This window comes from Chaetura pelagica, unplaced genomic scaffold (genome assembly GCF_000747805.2).
Source record: "Chaetura pelagica isolate M959 unplaced genomic scaffold, ChaPel_1.0 scaffold344, whole genome shotgun sequence".
Classification (NCBI taxonomy): domain Eukaryota; kingdom Metazoa; phylum Chordata; class Aves; order Apodiformes; family Apodidae; genus Chaetura; species Chaetura pelagica.
The window spans coordinates 10316666-10330915 of record NW_009953098.1 but is presented as its reverse complement, the minus strand read 5'-3'; the positions used below and the strand labels follow the sequence as shown (position 1 = coordinate 10330915).

The 14250-nt window shown below is 59.3% G+C and overlaps 3 protein-coding genes across 5 annotated transcripts in view; 1 reads left to right on the top strand and 2 right to left on the bottom strand.

Moving 5' to 3' along the window:
• CSTF2 (cleavage stimulation factor, 3' pre-RNA, subunit 2, 64kDa) overlaps positions 1-309 on the top strand; it is a 6732-nt gene extending 6423 nt beyond the window's left edge. Inside the window, exons 8-9 of the mRNA XM_009997253.1 lie at positions 1-51; positions 187-309. The exon at positions 1-51 is cut by the window's left edge and continues 69 nt beyond it. Of these exons, the coding sequence (XP_009995555.1) occupies positions 1-51; positions 187-309 (174 nt within the window). The remainder of the gene's footprint in view (positions 52-186) is intronic.
• A 1282-nt stretch (positions 310-1591) lies between these two features.
• NOX1 (NADPH oxidase 1) lies at positions 1592-5962 on the bottom strand. Of its 3 annotated transcripts, XM_009997165.1 has the most exons (13): positions 5914-5962; positions 4817-4908; positions 4320-4430; positions 4155-4239; positions 3936-4078; positions 3676-3857; positions 3329-3467; positions 3143-3235; positions 2749-2984; positions 2506-2668; positions 2233-2379; positions 1907-2031; positions 1592-1718 (listed from the first exon to the last, which is right to left on the bottom strand). In XM_009997165.1, exons 1-13 carry the CDS (start codon positions 5960-5962, stop codon positions 1592-1594), a joined length of 1692 nt encoding a protein of 563 aa, XP_009995467.1. The 3 variants fall into 3 exon arrangements, with proteins under 3 accessions (XP_009995467.1, XP_009995469.1, XP_009995468.1); XM_009997167.1 differs by lacking the exon at positions 2233-2379; XM_009997166.1 differs by lacking the exon at positions 4320-4430.
• Positions 5963-7730: 1768 nt separating this feature from the next.
• Positions 7731-14250, bottom strand: part of XKRX (XK, Kell blood group complex subunit-related, X-linked) — a 15682-nt gene continuing 9162 nt past the window's right edge. The window contains exons 2-5 of the mRNA XM_009997251.1: positions 11948-12207; positions 11014-11089; positions 10476-10735; positions 7731-8476 (exon numbers count right to left, since the gene is read on the bottom strand). Of these exons, the coding sequence (XP_009995553.1) occupies positions 7731-8476; positions 10476-10735; positions 11014-11089; positions 11948-12207 (1342 nt within the window). The remainder of the gene's footprint in view (positions 8477-10475; positions 10736-11013; positions 11090-11947; positions 12208-14250) is intronic.

Genomic DNA, 14250 nt, shown 5'->3' with positions numbered 1-14250 from the left:
GGAGGTTTTAGCCCTGGACAGAGCCAGGTCACCCCCCAGGATCACGAGAAGGTGAGAGGACAAAATGGAAAGGATGAGACACTGGAAGCAGTACTTCCTCTGTGCCTTGCTTACAGCCCCTTCCTGGCTTAGTAACTCGTGGCTGCCCTGGCAAGGCAAGTCTCTAATTCCCCCCTCTCCCCACAGGCAGCCCTGATCATGCAGGTGCTGCAGCTGACAGCAGACCAGATCGCCATGCTGCCCCCAGATCAACGGCAGAGCATCCTTATTCTAAAGGAGCAGATCCAGAAGTCTACAGGGGCGCCCTGACAGGTAACATCCTTACCCTGGCCTGTGCCCACTCCCTTTCAGTAAATCGGAGAGCTGCTCAGGATTGGGCTCTGCCCTACTTTTCCTCTCCATGTGAGGGCTCATGCTCCTCCCTTCCTTCTGGCAGGCGCCTGGTGGAGGTGCCATCCTCCGGGACAGAAGCGACGCTCCATGGCAGCTGCTTCCCGTTGCAGTCTGAGCTCATGCTGTGTTTTGGGCGAGGTTTCTCCTCCCCCCCTTACATTTTCCCCTCCCATTCATCCTTTTTTTTTCTGTGTGTATATTTTATGATGTTTGAAATAAAGCAGAAGGAGGGTTTGCGTAAGGCCGTGTCTCCAGCTGCCTTGTTTGGTCTCTTGTGGAAGCAGGAGTGGGACAGTTGGGTTCTGGGAGTGGCATGGCCTGGCTCCAGGCTCTTCCTCCTGTCTCCCCAGCACCACAGCAAGAACTTCTCCTGGGATTTCTTGTGTGCTCACAGCTGTTCTCAGGGGTGCAGGGGAATGGCAGATCAGGGAGCTCAGTTTTCTGTCCCTGCTGACTGTGTGGGAAGGGCTCCATATCCAATTCCTGTATCACTTACCACACCGACCTGCTCTGGGAGGGTGGGTTTTTTCCTTCTTCTTGAGCAGAATTCTTTGTCCTTGCATGAGCTGTGCTTGGGGTCAGCCTGTGTGCTGGTGTTTGCCTGCAGGGCAGTGCCCTGGCTGCAGGGGGTGGCAGCAAGGCCCCACAGAAGGGGGGTGCCTTGCCCTGCACCCCAAGGGGTTGCCGTGAACCAGCTCTTCTTGTGGCCCTACAGGGGGCAAAGAGTGGGCTCCCCTCACACCTGCACAGACTGAGTCACCACAGAGGCTTTTATTGCAAAGAAAAGCAGGTTTAATTTACTCTTTCATGCAAAGGACTATATAAATCCAGAAGAGAAGCTTTGGCCCTCAGGGCCTGCTCCACATGCCCCTCTCTTGTCCATCCCCATCCTGTGGTTCTGCCCAACCCACTGGGTGCTCCCTCTGCTCCCTGTTGCTCCAGCAGCAGCATCACAGCCTCTTGCTCCTCAATGGGCCATATGGAGCTGCAGGCCCAGTCAACAAGGACCCCTTGTAGATGGGATCAGCAGCAGCTGCTGAACCTGGAGCTCCTCATGGAGAAGGACACTGTTGCATCATGCCTGGCTTTGGTGCAGACTCTTCAGCAAGATGCTTATCTGTGGCCATTCTCTGGCATGGGGTGTGAGGTGGGACTGGCAGCATCCTCAGCCCTGCTGGGTTCCTAGCCTGGCTGCCACTTAGAAGTTCTCCTTGTTGAAGTAGAATTTGACCTTCCTCGGGTCCAGGCTGGAGTGTTGGTGGCAAGACTTCTGCAGGCTCTTTGCCAAGGCTGCTGGCCCACAGAGGAACACACCAACCACTGACCTGCACACAGCAAGAGAATGTCAGGGGGGCAGCTCAGAGAAAAGTGATTTAAGAACTTTCTGGGGTCCCTGCAACCTGTAGGACATGAGCGTGCTTCTCCCAAAGCCAGTCCTGCCCAGCCTGGTGCTGCGTGCCAGGGACGAGGTGCCTCCCAGCTCGAGCACCCCGAGCTGCTGCCCAGCTCTCACCTGGGGTGGGCTGCAGCCACTGCTGAGAACTCGCTGTTCCACATGGGCCTCCCAAAGATGGTTTTGTGCCTGAGGCCTGTCACCGTGTCCATAGGGGTGTCGAAGCGGAGTGCCACGTTGTTGGCCTGGGCAGAGCAGGGACAGTGAGGACTCTGACCACCACCCATGAGCCCACCTCCAGCCCCTCACCAGACAGGAGCATCCACTGCTGATGCCCACCAAACACTGCTCCTGGAGTTTCTGCCTGCAAGCTGTTGATGTGTTTGCCCTGCTTCTCCTCCCTGCCTTGGCCACCCCTCGTGCCCCCTTGCTCAGGGTTGACTCACAATGCTGGTGTCCCAGCCGGTGAGGAAGAGCCGGTAGGTGAGAAAGTCTGCCTTGCCCGACTCAGCCATCTTCTGCTCCAGGGAGGCAAGCAAGTCATTGAACCAGGCAAAGGCTCCAGTGTCCCGGCAGAGCCAGTAGAAGTAGATCTGGGAAGAAGGGGGAGAGGGGTTGCTCAAGGTGGAGCAAAGCAAGAGCAGTGGAAGGTGCAATGTCAAGGCCAGGGAAGCCCAGCATGGAGAAACCAATAGCTGGTCCCATGGGACACCCCGTACCTTCTTGGTCTTGAGGGCCTGGTCAGCCTGCTGGAATTTGTACCAGATGGACTTCAGGATGGAAGCGAAGGGAGTAACACCAATGCCTGCTCCCACCAGCATAGCCACCTCGTACTGGAACACGTCTTCACTGGCTGTGCCAAAGGGGCCATCCACTTCAATCCTGGATGAGAGAGTGCCTGGGTAAGAGGAACAGCCTCCCTATATCCCCAGGATTGTCCGTTTGGGCTCTCTCCAGCCTACCTGGGCATCTCTGGCTTCTGCTGCTGGAAAGCATCAATGAGACGCTCTGTCCAGTCTCCAGCTGCCCGGATGTGGATGGAGAAGAAGTCCTCCTCGGGCGCTGAGGTGAGGGTGAAGGGGTGCCACTCCAGCAGGGAAATAGCAGGGCAGTTGACGAAGATGTACTGCCCCACCTCCATGTGGAAGCCCTTCTTCTGCATCTGCAGCTCCAGCACTCGGGCAGGGTGCATGACCACCTGTGGGGCAGGGACAGGGCTCAGCACCTGGCTCCTGCCCCTGGGCAAGGGGCTTTGGCAGCAGCCCCTGCCCACCTCCCCATGGCTGTTGGTGGCTGCAGCACCAGCGACTGCGAGGGAAAGACCTCGCAGTAGGCATAGGCTCCTGCACCACCCACCTTTTTGACAACCACCTTCTGCCACGCACGCCAGACCCGGAGGATCCGCTCAAAGATGTAGAGGAGGACAGGGGCCAGAACCCACTTCCAGGACTGCAGGGATGGAGGAGAGCAAAGAGTTAAGGAGGGCCAAGGCAGGAGCATCCCAAGGGCAAGGGAAGGGCTTCCACGCCCCTGCTGCTCTACCTCGGCAGGGATGCTCCCGAACTCGGGGTCTTTGCAGCAGTCGTAGCTGCAGTTCTCAGCTCTGTCGGTGAGGTTGAGAGCACAGCGATAGGGGTGCACCTCCTCCAGGCTCTGCTCCGTCTGCCCGCGCACCAGCCCGCTGCCAGGAGGGAGGTGTGAGCCCAGGAGCCAGCTCCTGCCAGCCGGGAATGGGGAGCCCACAGCCCCGGGAATGGGGAGCCCACAGCCCCGGGAATGGGGAGCCACAGCCCCACTGGAGCCTCCCGCAGGGCACCAGGGCTACCCCACCGGGGTGTGTGGCCTCTGCCCCTCGCTGTCCTGCCTTTGGGGGTGCTGAGGAGCCTTACGCGATGCCGTGGATGAAGAGGCCAGCGAAGTAGATGATGAAGAGGTGGTGTGTGTACCAGAAGACCTCGAAGTAGTTCCTGCGGATGAACTCGGTGGAGGAGGTGACCATGAGGATGAGTGCCAGCGTGATGATGACCCCCGTCAGCCCCGGGATGGTGGTGAAGGCCACATACTCAACGGTCTGCAGGGATGGTAGGATGGGTCAGGGAGGCAGGGGATGGGTGGTGCTAGGGGGCTGTCTGCTGGGGCTGGCACTTACTGTCTGGTTGGAGTGGATGGGGTTCAGCCACTTGCTGCCCTGCAGGTGCATTTTGGAGAGGATGGCGGGAAGGCTGCGGTCGGTGGCTTGCTGGCTCTGGTTGTAGCGCTCCAGGTTGAAGAGATGAGCGATGGTGTGCACAGCTGGACAGGGGACAGGCAGTCACCCACCTGCCCACCTCCAGGCCCCCACCGTGCCCCAGCCCAGTGCGGGCACTACCTGTGAACAGGACCAGCGCGTAGGCCACCAGCTTGTGGAAGGTGAGGTTGTGGTCCAGCTGCTTCCGCAGCGTCCGCCTGCAGCACTGCGGGGAGAAGTGGCAGTGTCACCGTGGGGATGGGGACAGGGATGGCTGTGCTGGCCATGCCACCGTGGGGCACTCACCGAGCAGGTCCCACGGAGGAAGGAGAGGAGGTTGCGGCAGACGGGCAGCAGGATCAGCATGCTGTTGAAGTTGAGGCACTTGGCTGATGCTCGTGCCCACGCTAAGGCAGACTGGGGAGAGGGGAGGGGGTCAGAGCTGCTGTCGGTGCTGCAGGCAGGGTATTTTTTTCTGCAGCCTTGCTGCCCCCCATGGCTCTGCCCAGCATGGTGCTGTGCTGGGACTGGGACGTGATGGGGCCAAAGGATGCTGAGTTGGGGCTGAGTGATGCTGAACTGTAGAAGGGGAGGGAGTGATGCTGAACTGGGGTGGGGTGATGCTGGGCTGGGACAGGACAAGGACCGAGATTGGGACTGGCAGCATGGAGGCACACCAGGCTGGGGATGGAGCACTGGCAAGATGGAAGGGGACAGGACAAGGAAAGGACAGGGGGTGCTGCAGCCCCCACCCCACTGCAGGAGGGCTCTGAGGGACACGTGTGCCTGGGCAGACACCTTACCCCGAGGATGGCCCTGGTGTAGAAGTATCGCTCATCCCAGTCGAAGAGCAGAAAATAGTAGGTGAAGAGGAAGATGTTGATGCCCAGCCAGGCTGCCTATGGGAGAAAGCAGCAGCCTCATGAGGGACCCTAGCCCAGGACCCCCCTCATCCGCCGCACTCAGGTGTGGGTGCAGCCAGAGGGCACCAGCACAGCACATCCCCTCCTGCTTCCTTATCATCTGCAGCAGCACGAACGGGGCTGAGACACACGGGCAAAGGTGGGGAGGGGTGTGTGAGTCTTGCAAAATAACTGTCTTGTCACCCACGTCTCTGTGCATCATCCATGCATGAGGAAGGAGGAAAGGCAGGTGCAGGCAATGCCTGCCTGGTGGGAGGACAGATCCGGAAGGTGGTCAGGGCTGCCTGGGGAAGGCTCAGGAGGAGGGAGCTGGCTGACCCAGCCCCACGTGCCCTTGTCCCCTGCCCAACCCTGCTGCCCCCCTCACTGGCCCCTCTCACAGCCATCAAGTTTTTGCCAAGCTCCCCAAAACACCCCACCTCACATATTTGTTTCTGGGGGATTTTGTTTGCTTTTTTTTTTTTAAAGTAATTTAAAAATGAAAGTAACCCATTTTAAAAAAAAAACAACAAGAACCCAAAACATTTTCCCGTGCATTTGCAGCTCCTGACACAGAGCAAAGCAGCTGGGCAAGCCCTGTTACACCAGTGATGCCACAGCGTGGCACTGGCAGATGATCCCTATGGGGCAAGTTCCTCACCCCTGTGTGGGGGCTCCTGCTTTCATGTGGGGACAACAGGGACCTGGAAGGCTCTCAACCAAAGCAGCTGGGCAATGTGGCAGTATTTTAAAGTTTTGTAGCAGGACCCCCTTGTTCTCTGGAATTTCCTGAAATTTTCTGAACCCCATCCCTTCCCTGGCTGCCAGGGCTTTGCAGGTTGGCTGAGCAGAGGGATGCTTGTCCCTCTGGACAGGACAGCCCGTCAGCCCCCACTTCCCACATGAGCCACCCAGGGCTGTGCCCAGACTTTGCCCCCCAGTAACCCTCCACATCGTCCCAGCCCCTCCTGACAGGTGATCCCCCCAGTCTCCCACACTCACCAGGACGGCAGCTGAGAACCAGTGGTTGACCAGCCAGTTGCCCATGGTGCAATGTCCTGCTGCCTGCTGCTGCCTCCTGCTGCTGCTGCTGCTGCTGCCTGCTCACCGTTTTATGCAGGAGGCAGGCACCCAGCCGCGGGAATGGCACCCTGGGGACTTTCCCCTGAGAAACCTTTGAGGAAATGCCGGGAGGTTTCAAAGGCCACCTTCTGGGAAAACAGGGGTGGCCCATCCTCCAGCCCCGAAACCAGCCCCCAGCACTGGCTGACCCCCATGGGAGGGGGTCCCCTGTGGCCCCACAGCTGGGTGCTGCAGTGCCTCGGGCTGCTCCTCTGTTTTTGGTGTTTTTTTCAATATTTGGGGACAAAAATGTGTTGTTTTTTTTAAGGTAGGAATTTTATTTCCTGGTGGAAGACATGGAGATGTGCCATTCCCCAGCCTCCCTCCCCAGCCTTCACTGCCCCTGTTGTATAAGAAAACCACCAGAGGAGAAGCATCCTGGGGGCACAGCATGGCACTGGTTCCAATATCCATCCTGGGGATCTTACTCTCTACAACCACCTTAAAGGAGGTTGGGGATCGGGCTGTTCAGTGAAGTAACAAGTGATAAGACAAGAGGAAATGGCCTCAATTTCACAAGGGGAGATTTAGATTGGATGTTAAGAAGAATTTCTTCACTGAAAGTGTTATCAGGCACTGGAACAGGCTGCCCAGGGTGGTGGTGGAGTCATCATCCCTGGAGGTATTTAAGAGTTGAATAGACATAGAAGTTAGGGACATGGTTAAGAACTTGTCAGTGTTAGGTTGATGGTTGGACTGTGGTCTTTAAGGTCTTTTCCAACCAAGACAAGTCTGTGATTCACTCCAGGGTGGCTGAATTAAGATTGAGTGCCAGCGGTGCTGCACATCTGTGGGCACCCCAGGGCTGCTGAGCACCCCCAGCCTGGCACCCAGCACCCTCCAAACTGAGCTGACCTCACAAATGGGTGCTGGGGGGAGGATTACAATTCTGGTTCGGGGTCAGGATGCCTGGATCCCAGCAACATCCGTGCCACCATGCCAGCTGCCCTTCCTCTCCTGCCTGTCCTCTGCTGCAGGGTCCTGAGCTCCAGGATGCCTGGTGCTCCTGCTGGGAACAGCAGCCAGGGCTGGGGCTTGGAGCCTGGAGGAACAGGTTGGGCAGGATTGCTCCTTGCTGGTTTGCTGAGTTGCTCCTGGCCTGCAGCCATGGCCCTGAAGCACAGCATGAGGCAGGTCCCTGTCCCACCAAGCTCCTTCATCTCACCAGCTCTGTGGTGGGGCCTCCTCCGTCCCCACTTCCCACTGGCCGGTGCCCAGGAGTGCAAGGGCTACGTGTGCAGTGGGTGTGCAGTGGGTGTGCACCCCATGCCAGCCCTGGCGGGACAGTCCCACCCTCCCCATGAGTCACCAGCCACCTGCCATCACCCAGACGTGCAGCCACAGCCAAGTTTCTTTACTGCTTAAAACAGTCCTGCTGGGCCTTGTGGCCCCAGAGTCACTGTACGTACCACAGCAGGGGTGTGGGGACACCCCAGGGGCTGTGCCCTGCCACGGCAGGCAGTTTGGGCACCCCCTAAGTCCTCTGTGTCCATGTGCATGGTCCCTGGCAGGCAGGCAAGCTCCTGTCCCCTGCCACTGTGGGGACACCACTGGACCTGCTGCCACCACCGAGCCAGGCAGTGCCTGCCTCTGGCACGGCTTGTGCCACGAGCCCTCTCCAGCTCTGGCACAGCCCAGCACTGTCCATCCCTGTGTCCGTAGCCGGATGCAGAAGCCAGGTGCTGGCTGTCCCTCAGACGATGCTGTGCCTCACGCCCGGCTCGTGGGGTGCCTGGAGCTGCAGAGGGGTCCCCGGCAGGTGCCGGCGGCAGCAGACGCAGTGCAGGATGTCGGCGATGTTGTGGTGGAAGAGCTGGCAGCAGGGCTGCAGGTACTGGAAGAAGAGGAGCATAAAGTAGATGCCCAGGCAGTAGCCAAGGAGCAGCTGCACCACCAGCAGTGGAGTGCAGATGTGCTCATAGAAATCCGTCTTAAAGAAGTACCACAGGACGATGAGGACGATGTTCTCCGCCAGCCGGACCACATAGTACACAGCCAGGAGACCCCAGTTCTGTGACTTCTCGATGAGATCCCGGTCAGTCAGATTGAGCTGCACGGCCGACCAGCAGAACATGTTGATGCTGGCAAAGAGGAGGGTGAAGGCACAGAGCACCACCACTGTGCCCACCCGGCTGAAGTTCTTCTCGATGTTGTCAGGCAGGCGGGTGCCGCTCCGCCAGAACTGCACCCAGGGCAAGAAGAAGACCACCAGTAGGTTGGTCAGAGCGACGAGGATGATCCAGTGCTTGAAGACAGAGCTGAAGAGCACAAGGACGGCCACACGGGTGGAGATCTCCAGGCTGCGCCACAGCACCATGCAGAGGAAGGCCAGCGGCCGCAGCTGGACCTTGTAGTCATCGTACTTGACCTGGATGGCCAGGATGTTGCAGACAAGTGCCCCGTAGGTCACCGACATCAGGGAGATGGCCATGAGAATGGCTGCAGAAGGAAAGGAGAGGGGAGTCAGGCAGTGCTGGGGACCAGACTGTGTGCCCCAGCTCTGCTGCCCTGGGTGCAAAGCTCTGGGTGCCAGTCCTCAGTGTGACCCGCAGGGTGCCGAGCACCGGCGCTCGCTGCAGGAGGCTCAGTGTGAGCCCTGCTGGGACAGCTCATGGCTGGTGGTGACAAACCCCTTGAGGGGGTGGCTGTGGGAGGAGCTGCAGGCAGCAGGAGGTTCTGCTGCCAGATTTCTCCCTACACCAATAAACACAAAGCTTTTGCCAAACTGGGGCCTTTCCTGTGTTTGAAGCAGGCACAAACTCCCCTGCCCTGTGCAAGAAATGCTGCTCATGGGGGAGTGGGTCATGGTCTGTGCTGAGAGCATCCTTCTGCCCTCACCTGAACTGAGAACTGGACCCTGTAGCCTACCATTCACCCTGGGAACATCTCAAGAACATGCTTGTCTGGGGACTGCAAAGCCAAGGTCATTCCTATGGAATACCAGCAGCTGCTCACATTCAGCACAGCCAGGAAAACCATAATGGACAAGAAGGGAAGTGTGTGGCTGGTCCCAGCCCCACTGTGCTGGTGGAGGCTGCAAGATGTGGAGCTGAGACACCTGAGCTGTGAGGGAATTGTCCAAAATGTGCCAACAAGGATTCACTTCCTACTTCTGCTGCTTAAGGAGTGCTGGGGCTCCTCCTCTTGTCTCCACCCCTCCTACTGCCCAGAACGCCCTCACAGGTGGCTGTGGCCAAGGAAGGGGTTTGTATGGAGCATTCCCTTGTTCCCCTTTCCATGTGCCTGCTGTGGGCATTCAGGGCAAGGCCTGAGCTCCTGGCACAGCTGGGAGCAGGTCAGGGAGGGCAGCTCCTTCACCGGGTGCTACAATCAGAAAGGTGCAAGAGCCTCCTGCTCACCTGGCTCGTTGGCCAGTGGGATTTAAAAGCTTGCTCCCACACATCTACCCCCTGAGCTCACAAACACTGCGGGACCATGCAAGGGAACCTGAGAGTGCTGGGCTGGGAGCTCCAGCCATTGGGAAAGACTCAGAAATTCTTCCAACAGAGGGACCATGGGGAAGCCAGAGCTCGTAACTGGCCTGAAAAATCCAGTAACTGATGGACACTGGAGCAGCCTGGAGCAAGGGTATAGTGTCTTTATGGGGCAGGCACTGGGTGGATGGCACAGCTCTGTAGGGCAGACATCTGCAAGCACTGGGGCCGGGAGCACAGCCTGGTGCCTCGGTCACAGCCAGCTCTTCCCAGCCTCTCTCCAAGCTGGAAAGCAGAGCACTGGGTGTGGGAAAAGCAAATGAGGGGATGGATGAGTGCCTATCCTTTGCAGGTTGTGCTCCATGATTAGGGAAGCCTGGTGGGAGCTGAGCCTCCAGCTAGTCCCTGGAGTGCTGGCTCGTTGGCCAGTGGGATTTAAAAGCTTGCTCCCACACATCTACCCCCTGAGCTCACAAACACTGCGGGACCATGCAAGGGAACCTGAGAGTGCTGGGCTGGGAGCTCCAGCCATTGGGAAAGACTCAGAAATTCTTCCAACAGAGGGACCATGGGGAAGCCAGAGCTCGTAACTGGCCTGAAAAATCCAGTAACTGATGGACACTGGAGCAGCCTGGAGCAAGGGTATAGTGTCTTTATGGGGCAGGCACTGGGTGGATGGCACAGCTCTGTAGGGCAGACATCTGCAAGCACTGGGGCCGGGAGCACAGCCTGGTGCCTCGGTCACAGCCAGCTCTTCCCAGCCTCTCTCCAAGCTGGAAAGCAGAGCACTGGGTGTGGGAAAAGCAAATGAGGGGATGGATGAGTGCCTATCCTTTGCAGGTTGTGCTCCATGATTAGGGAAGCCTGGTGGGAGCTGAGCCTCCAGCTAGTCCCTGGAGTGGTTTGGATGCCACATCAGCACACGCAGCTAAGGAGCTGCTGCTATGGCCTGGTGGGATCCCAGCAGCACAGCCCCGGAGAGCCCCCACATCCGGCACTCTTACCTCGGGCCGTGGGGATGTACTTCTCCAGGACACTGATGTAGAGCTGGAGGGTGAGCTGCGGGGTGGAGCCCAGGAAGGCCTGGATGACCGCCATGCGCTTGAAGGCGTTGCGGTGCGTGGCCAGCCGGCGCTCCGAGTGGCCCACCTCCTGCTCCATCTCCACCTCGTAGCCCTTCCGCAGGTGCCGCTTGCGGGTGATGGTGACATAGGGCTCCTCCTCCCTCCCCGACCAGCAGCAAACCACCAGGGCCTCCATGCACCTGTGGGGACGTGGCAGCTGTCACGCCACCAGCCTCTCTGCTGTCCCCTGGCTCAGCTCCCAGCACCTCCAGCCCCCCTTGCACAGTGCCAGCTGGACCCTGTGCCTGCTGGGCACAGCCCAACTGGTCTGGGCAACTGTACAGCAGAGCTGCGGGCAGTCCCCTGACCTGGGGAGTCAGGATGAGGGCAGGGGGACACCAGGACTGCAGGGATGCCTGGTGGCTGGTCCTCTGCTCCAGCACTCAGGGTGAAGTGTGTGGGGCAGAGGGACAGCAACTGTCTCAGCAAGGGGTTCAACACCTGCTGCAAGAGGTGCAGCATCCAGGGTACAGAGCCTGTAGCTCTGCTGTGAGCTATAGCTACAGCAAGGGGTTAATCTCCCTTGGGCTCTGTTTTCCCCATTGGCACAAAATTTATCTCTTCCTCTAAGCAGAGGCAAGAGAAACTTTCTGGTACTGTCTTTGATCTGACCCCTTGAGCAGAAGAAGACTTCTGCGCTTCCTTCTTGGTGGGGAGGGCAGGAAGGGGAGCGCAGGGTGAAGCCGCGTGTGACACGGGTAGATAAGGCCGCGCTTCCGCAGCCCCTTCCCTGCAGGGAGCCTCACGGGCAGGCAGGGGAGGTGGGTTTCTCCCACGCTGCTCCCTGCTTCCAGGCCAGCAGGACCCCCAGCCCCTCAGCATGCAGCCAGGAGGTGGGTGTGCATGGGCCAGGGGTGATCAGCAGAGGACCCATCCAACAGGCTTGGCTCCTGCTGGGGGACAAGCTGGCTCTGGGATCAACAGGATGTAATTATTGATGAGCACTCAATTAGGGCAGCAGAAGATGCTCTGTTTCAGACCCAAATGGAATGAGGGGTTTTTTGGATAAATTCTCTTGCCAGACCTGCATTTATGGCTCACGGGAAACTCTAATGGGAAAACAGTTTCATCCAAAAGGCTCAGCTTTGAGGGCAGTCCCAGCTGTCTCCTGATGCCTTGCCAGAACTTCTCAACAGCCCAGGCTCCATCTCCAGCACGAGGAGGCGGATGAAGCAGCCCCCTCCCAGCAGCTCTGGCTGGCAGGTGCAGGCAGCCAAGCACCATCCGAACTGCCTCAGACCGCTGCGGTGGGTGCGGGCCACATCGTCACACGCAGCTAAGGAGCTGCTGCTGTGGCCTGGTGGGATCCCAGCAGCACAGCCCCGGAGAGCCCCCACGTCCGGCACTCTTACCTCGGGCCGTGGGGATGTACTTCTCCAGGACACTGATGTAGAGCTGGAGGGTGAGCTGCGGGGTGGAGCCCAGGAAGGCCTGGATGACCGCCATGCGCTTGAAGGCGTTGCGGTGCGTGGCCAGCCGGCGCTCCGAGTGGCCCACCTCCTGCTCCATCTCCACCTCGTAGCCCTTCCGCAGGTGCCGCTTGCGGGTGATGGTGACATAGGGCTCCTCCTCCCTCCCCGACCAGCAGCAAACCACCAGGGCCTCCATGCACCTGTGGGGACGTGGCAGCTGTCACGCCACCAGCCTCTCTGCTGTCCCCTGGCTCAGCTCCCAGCACCTCCAGCCCCCCTTGCACGGTGCCAGCTGGACCCTGTGCCTGCTGGGCACAGCCCAACTGGTCCGGGCAACTGTACAGCAGAGCTGCGGGCAGTCCCCTGTCCTGGGGAGTCAGGATGAGGGCAGGGGGACACCAGGACTGCAGGGATGCCTGGTGGCTGGTTCTCTGCTCCAGCACTCAGGGTGAAGTGTGTGGGGCAGGGGGACAGCAACTGTCTCAGCAAGGGGTTCAACACCTGCTGCAAGAGGTGCAGCATCCAGGGTACAGAGCCTGTAGCTCTGCTGTGAGCTATAGCTACAGCAAGGGGTTAATCTCCCTTGGGCTCTGTTTTCCCCATTGGCACAAAATTTATCTCTTCCTCTAAGCAGAGGCAAGAGAAACTTTCTGGTACTGTCTTTGATCTGACCCCTTGAGCAGAAGAAGACTTCTGCGCTTCCTTCTTGGTGGGGAGGGCAGGAAGGGGAGCGCAGGGTGAAGCCGCGTGTGACACGGGTAGATAAGGCCGCGCTTCCGCAGCCCCTTCCCTGCAGGGAGCCTCACGGGCAGGCAGGGGAGGTGGGTTTCTCCCACGCTGCTCCCTGCTTCCAGGCCAGCAGGACCCCCAGCCCCTCAGCATGCAGCCAGGAGGTGGGTGTGCATGGGCCAGGGGTGATCAGCAGAGGACCCATCCAACAGGCTTGGCTCCTGCTGGGGGACAAGCTGGCTCTGGGATCAACAGGATGTAATTATTGATGAGCACTCAATTAGGGCAGCAGAAGATGCTCTGTTTCAGACCCAAATGGAATGAGGGGTTTTTTGGATAAATTCTCTTGCCAGACCTGCATTTATGGCTCACGGGAAACTCTAATGGGAAAACAGTTTCATCCAAAAGGCTCAGCTTTGAGGGCAGTCCCAGCTGTCTCCTGATGCCTTGCCAGAACTTCTCAACAGCCCAGGCTCCATCTCCAGCACGAGGAGGCGGATGAAGCAGCCCCCTCCCAGCAGCTCTGGCTGGCAGGTGCAGGCAGCCAAGCACCATCCGAACTGCCTCAGACCGCTGCGGTGGGTGCGGTGAGAGCTGTGACAGCACCACGGGCCAAGGTGGGCTGAGGTAGACCCACAGCCCTTCCCAGGGCTGGCTGAGGAAGCGAGGCTGCCCGGCCACCCTGGAGGATGAACTGTGGTGAGGAGGATGTTGCTGGCACCCTGCTTGTTTCCGGTGATGGAGGAAGCGCGGCGCAGGCCGTGGTGCTGGTGCAGCTCCGTGGGCACGGCGTGCCCTGCAGCCTGGCTGCCAGCTGCCCTCAGGAAGGAGCCCTGCAGAGATGGTGGCTCCCCCGTGCTGCCCACTGCACACCCGCGGCACTCCAGCTGAGCCCGGGGTGACAACAGCCCAGGGAGGCACTGCAGCATTCCCAAGGAGTGAGAGATCAGCTTGCAACATCCACCTCCTCACCTTCCTCTCCCCACAGGGTCTGGTGGCCCCCCAGTTCCCAGGCTGGCCCTGCTCCTGCATGCAGATCCTCTCCTCTGTGTCCCTAAAATTCCACATGTCCCAGACCGAGAACCTTTTCCAGGGGGCAGATCCCCAGCTCCTATTCACCCTCAAGCACCTCAGTTGAGATTTGCATCTGTACTCCCCTCCCAGCTTAAGCCAGACGATGGCAAAACCCAAAGGCAGAGGGAACACTGGCTCCAGAAAGCCACCGTGGGAAGAACCTTTGGGGCAGCTGAGATTCAACAGGCTGGGAGGGCTGAGTCCTGCCCAGAGTGGGGGTCTGGCAAGCAGAGAGGAGGCAGCAGCAACCCCTGGCTGGCTTGGCAGACTTGTGGCACCACTGGGGAGGGCTGGCCAGGGGCAGCGGTGTCCCCAGGGAGGAGGGGGACAGGGAGCAAGCAGCTCTGGGCACGCTGGGGTTTGCTGCACAGGCAGATTTCTGCTGGCAGCCAGTGCCCAGAGTGCCCTGCCCTGCCCTGCCCCGACCACGGTCCCTGCCC

Bases quoted from the DNA above. Each gene is read 5' to 3' on its own strand.
- NOX1 (XM_009997165.1), bottom strand. From the start codon at position 5,962: ATGGGCAACTGGCTGGTCAACCACTGGTTCTCAGCTGCCGTCCTGGTG. The intron at 3,858-3,935 runs GTAAGTGCCAGC...CCATCCCTGCAG, and splicing joins CCATCCACTCCAACCAGACA to ACCGTTGAGTATGTGGCCTT. The intron at 2,380-2,505 runs GTACGGGGTGTC...CCTTCTTCCCAG, and splicing joins AGGCCCTCAAGACCAAGAAG to ATCTACTTCTACTGGCTCTG.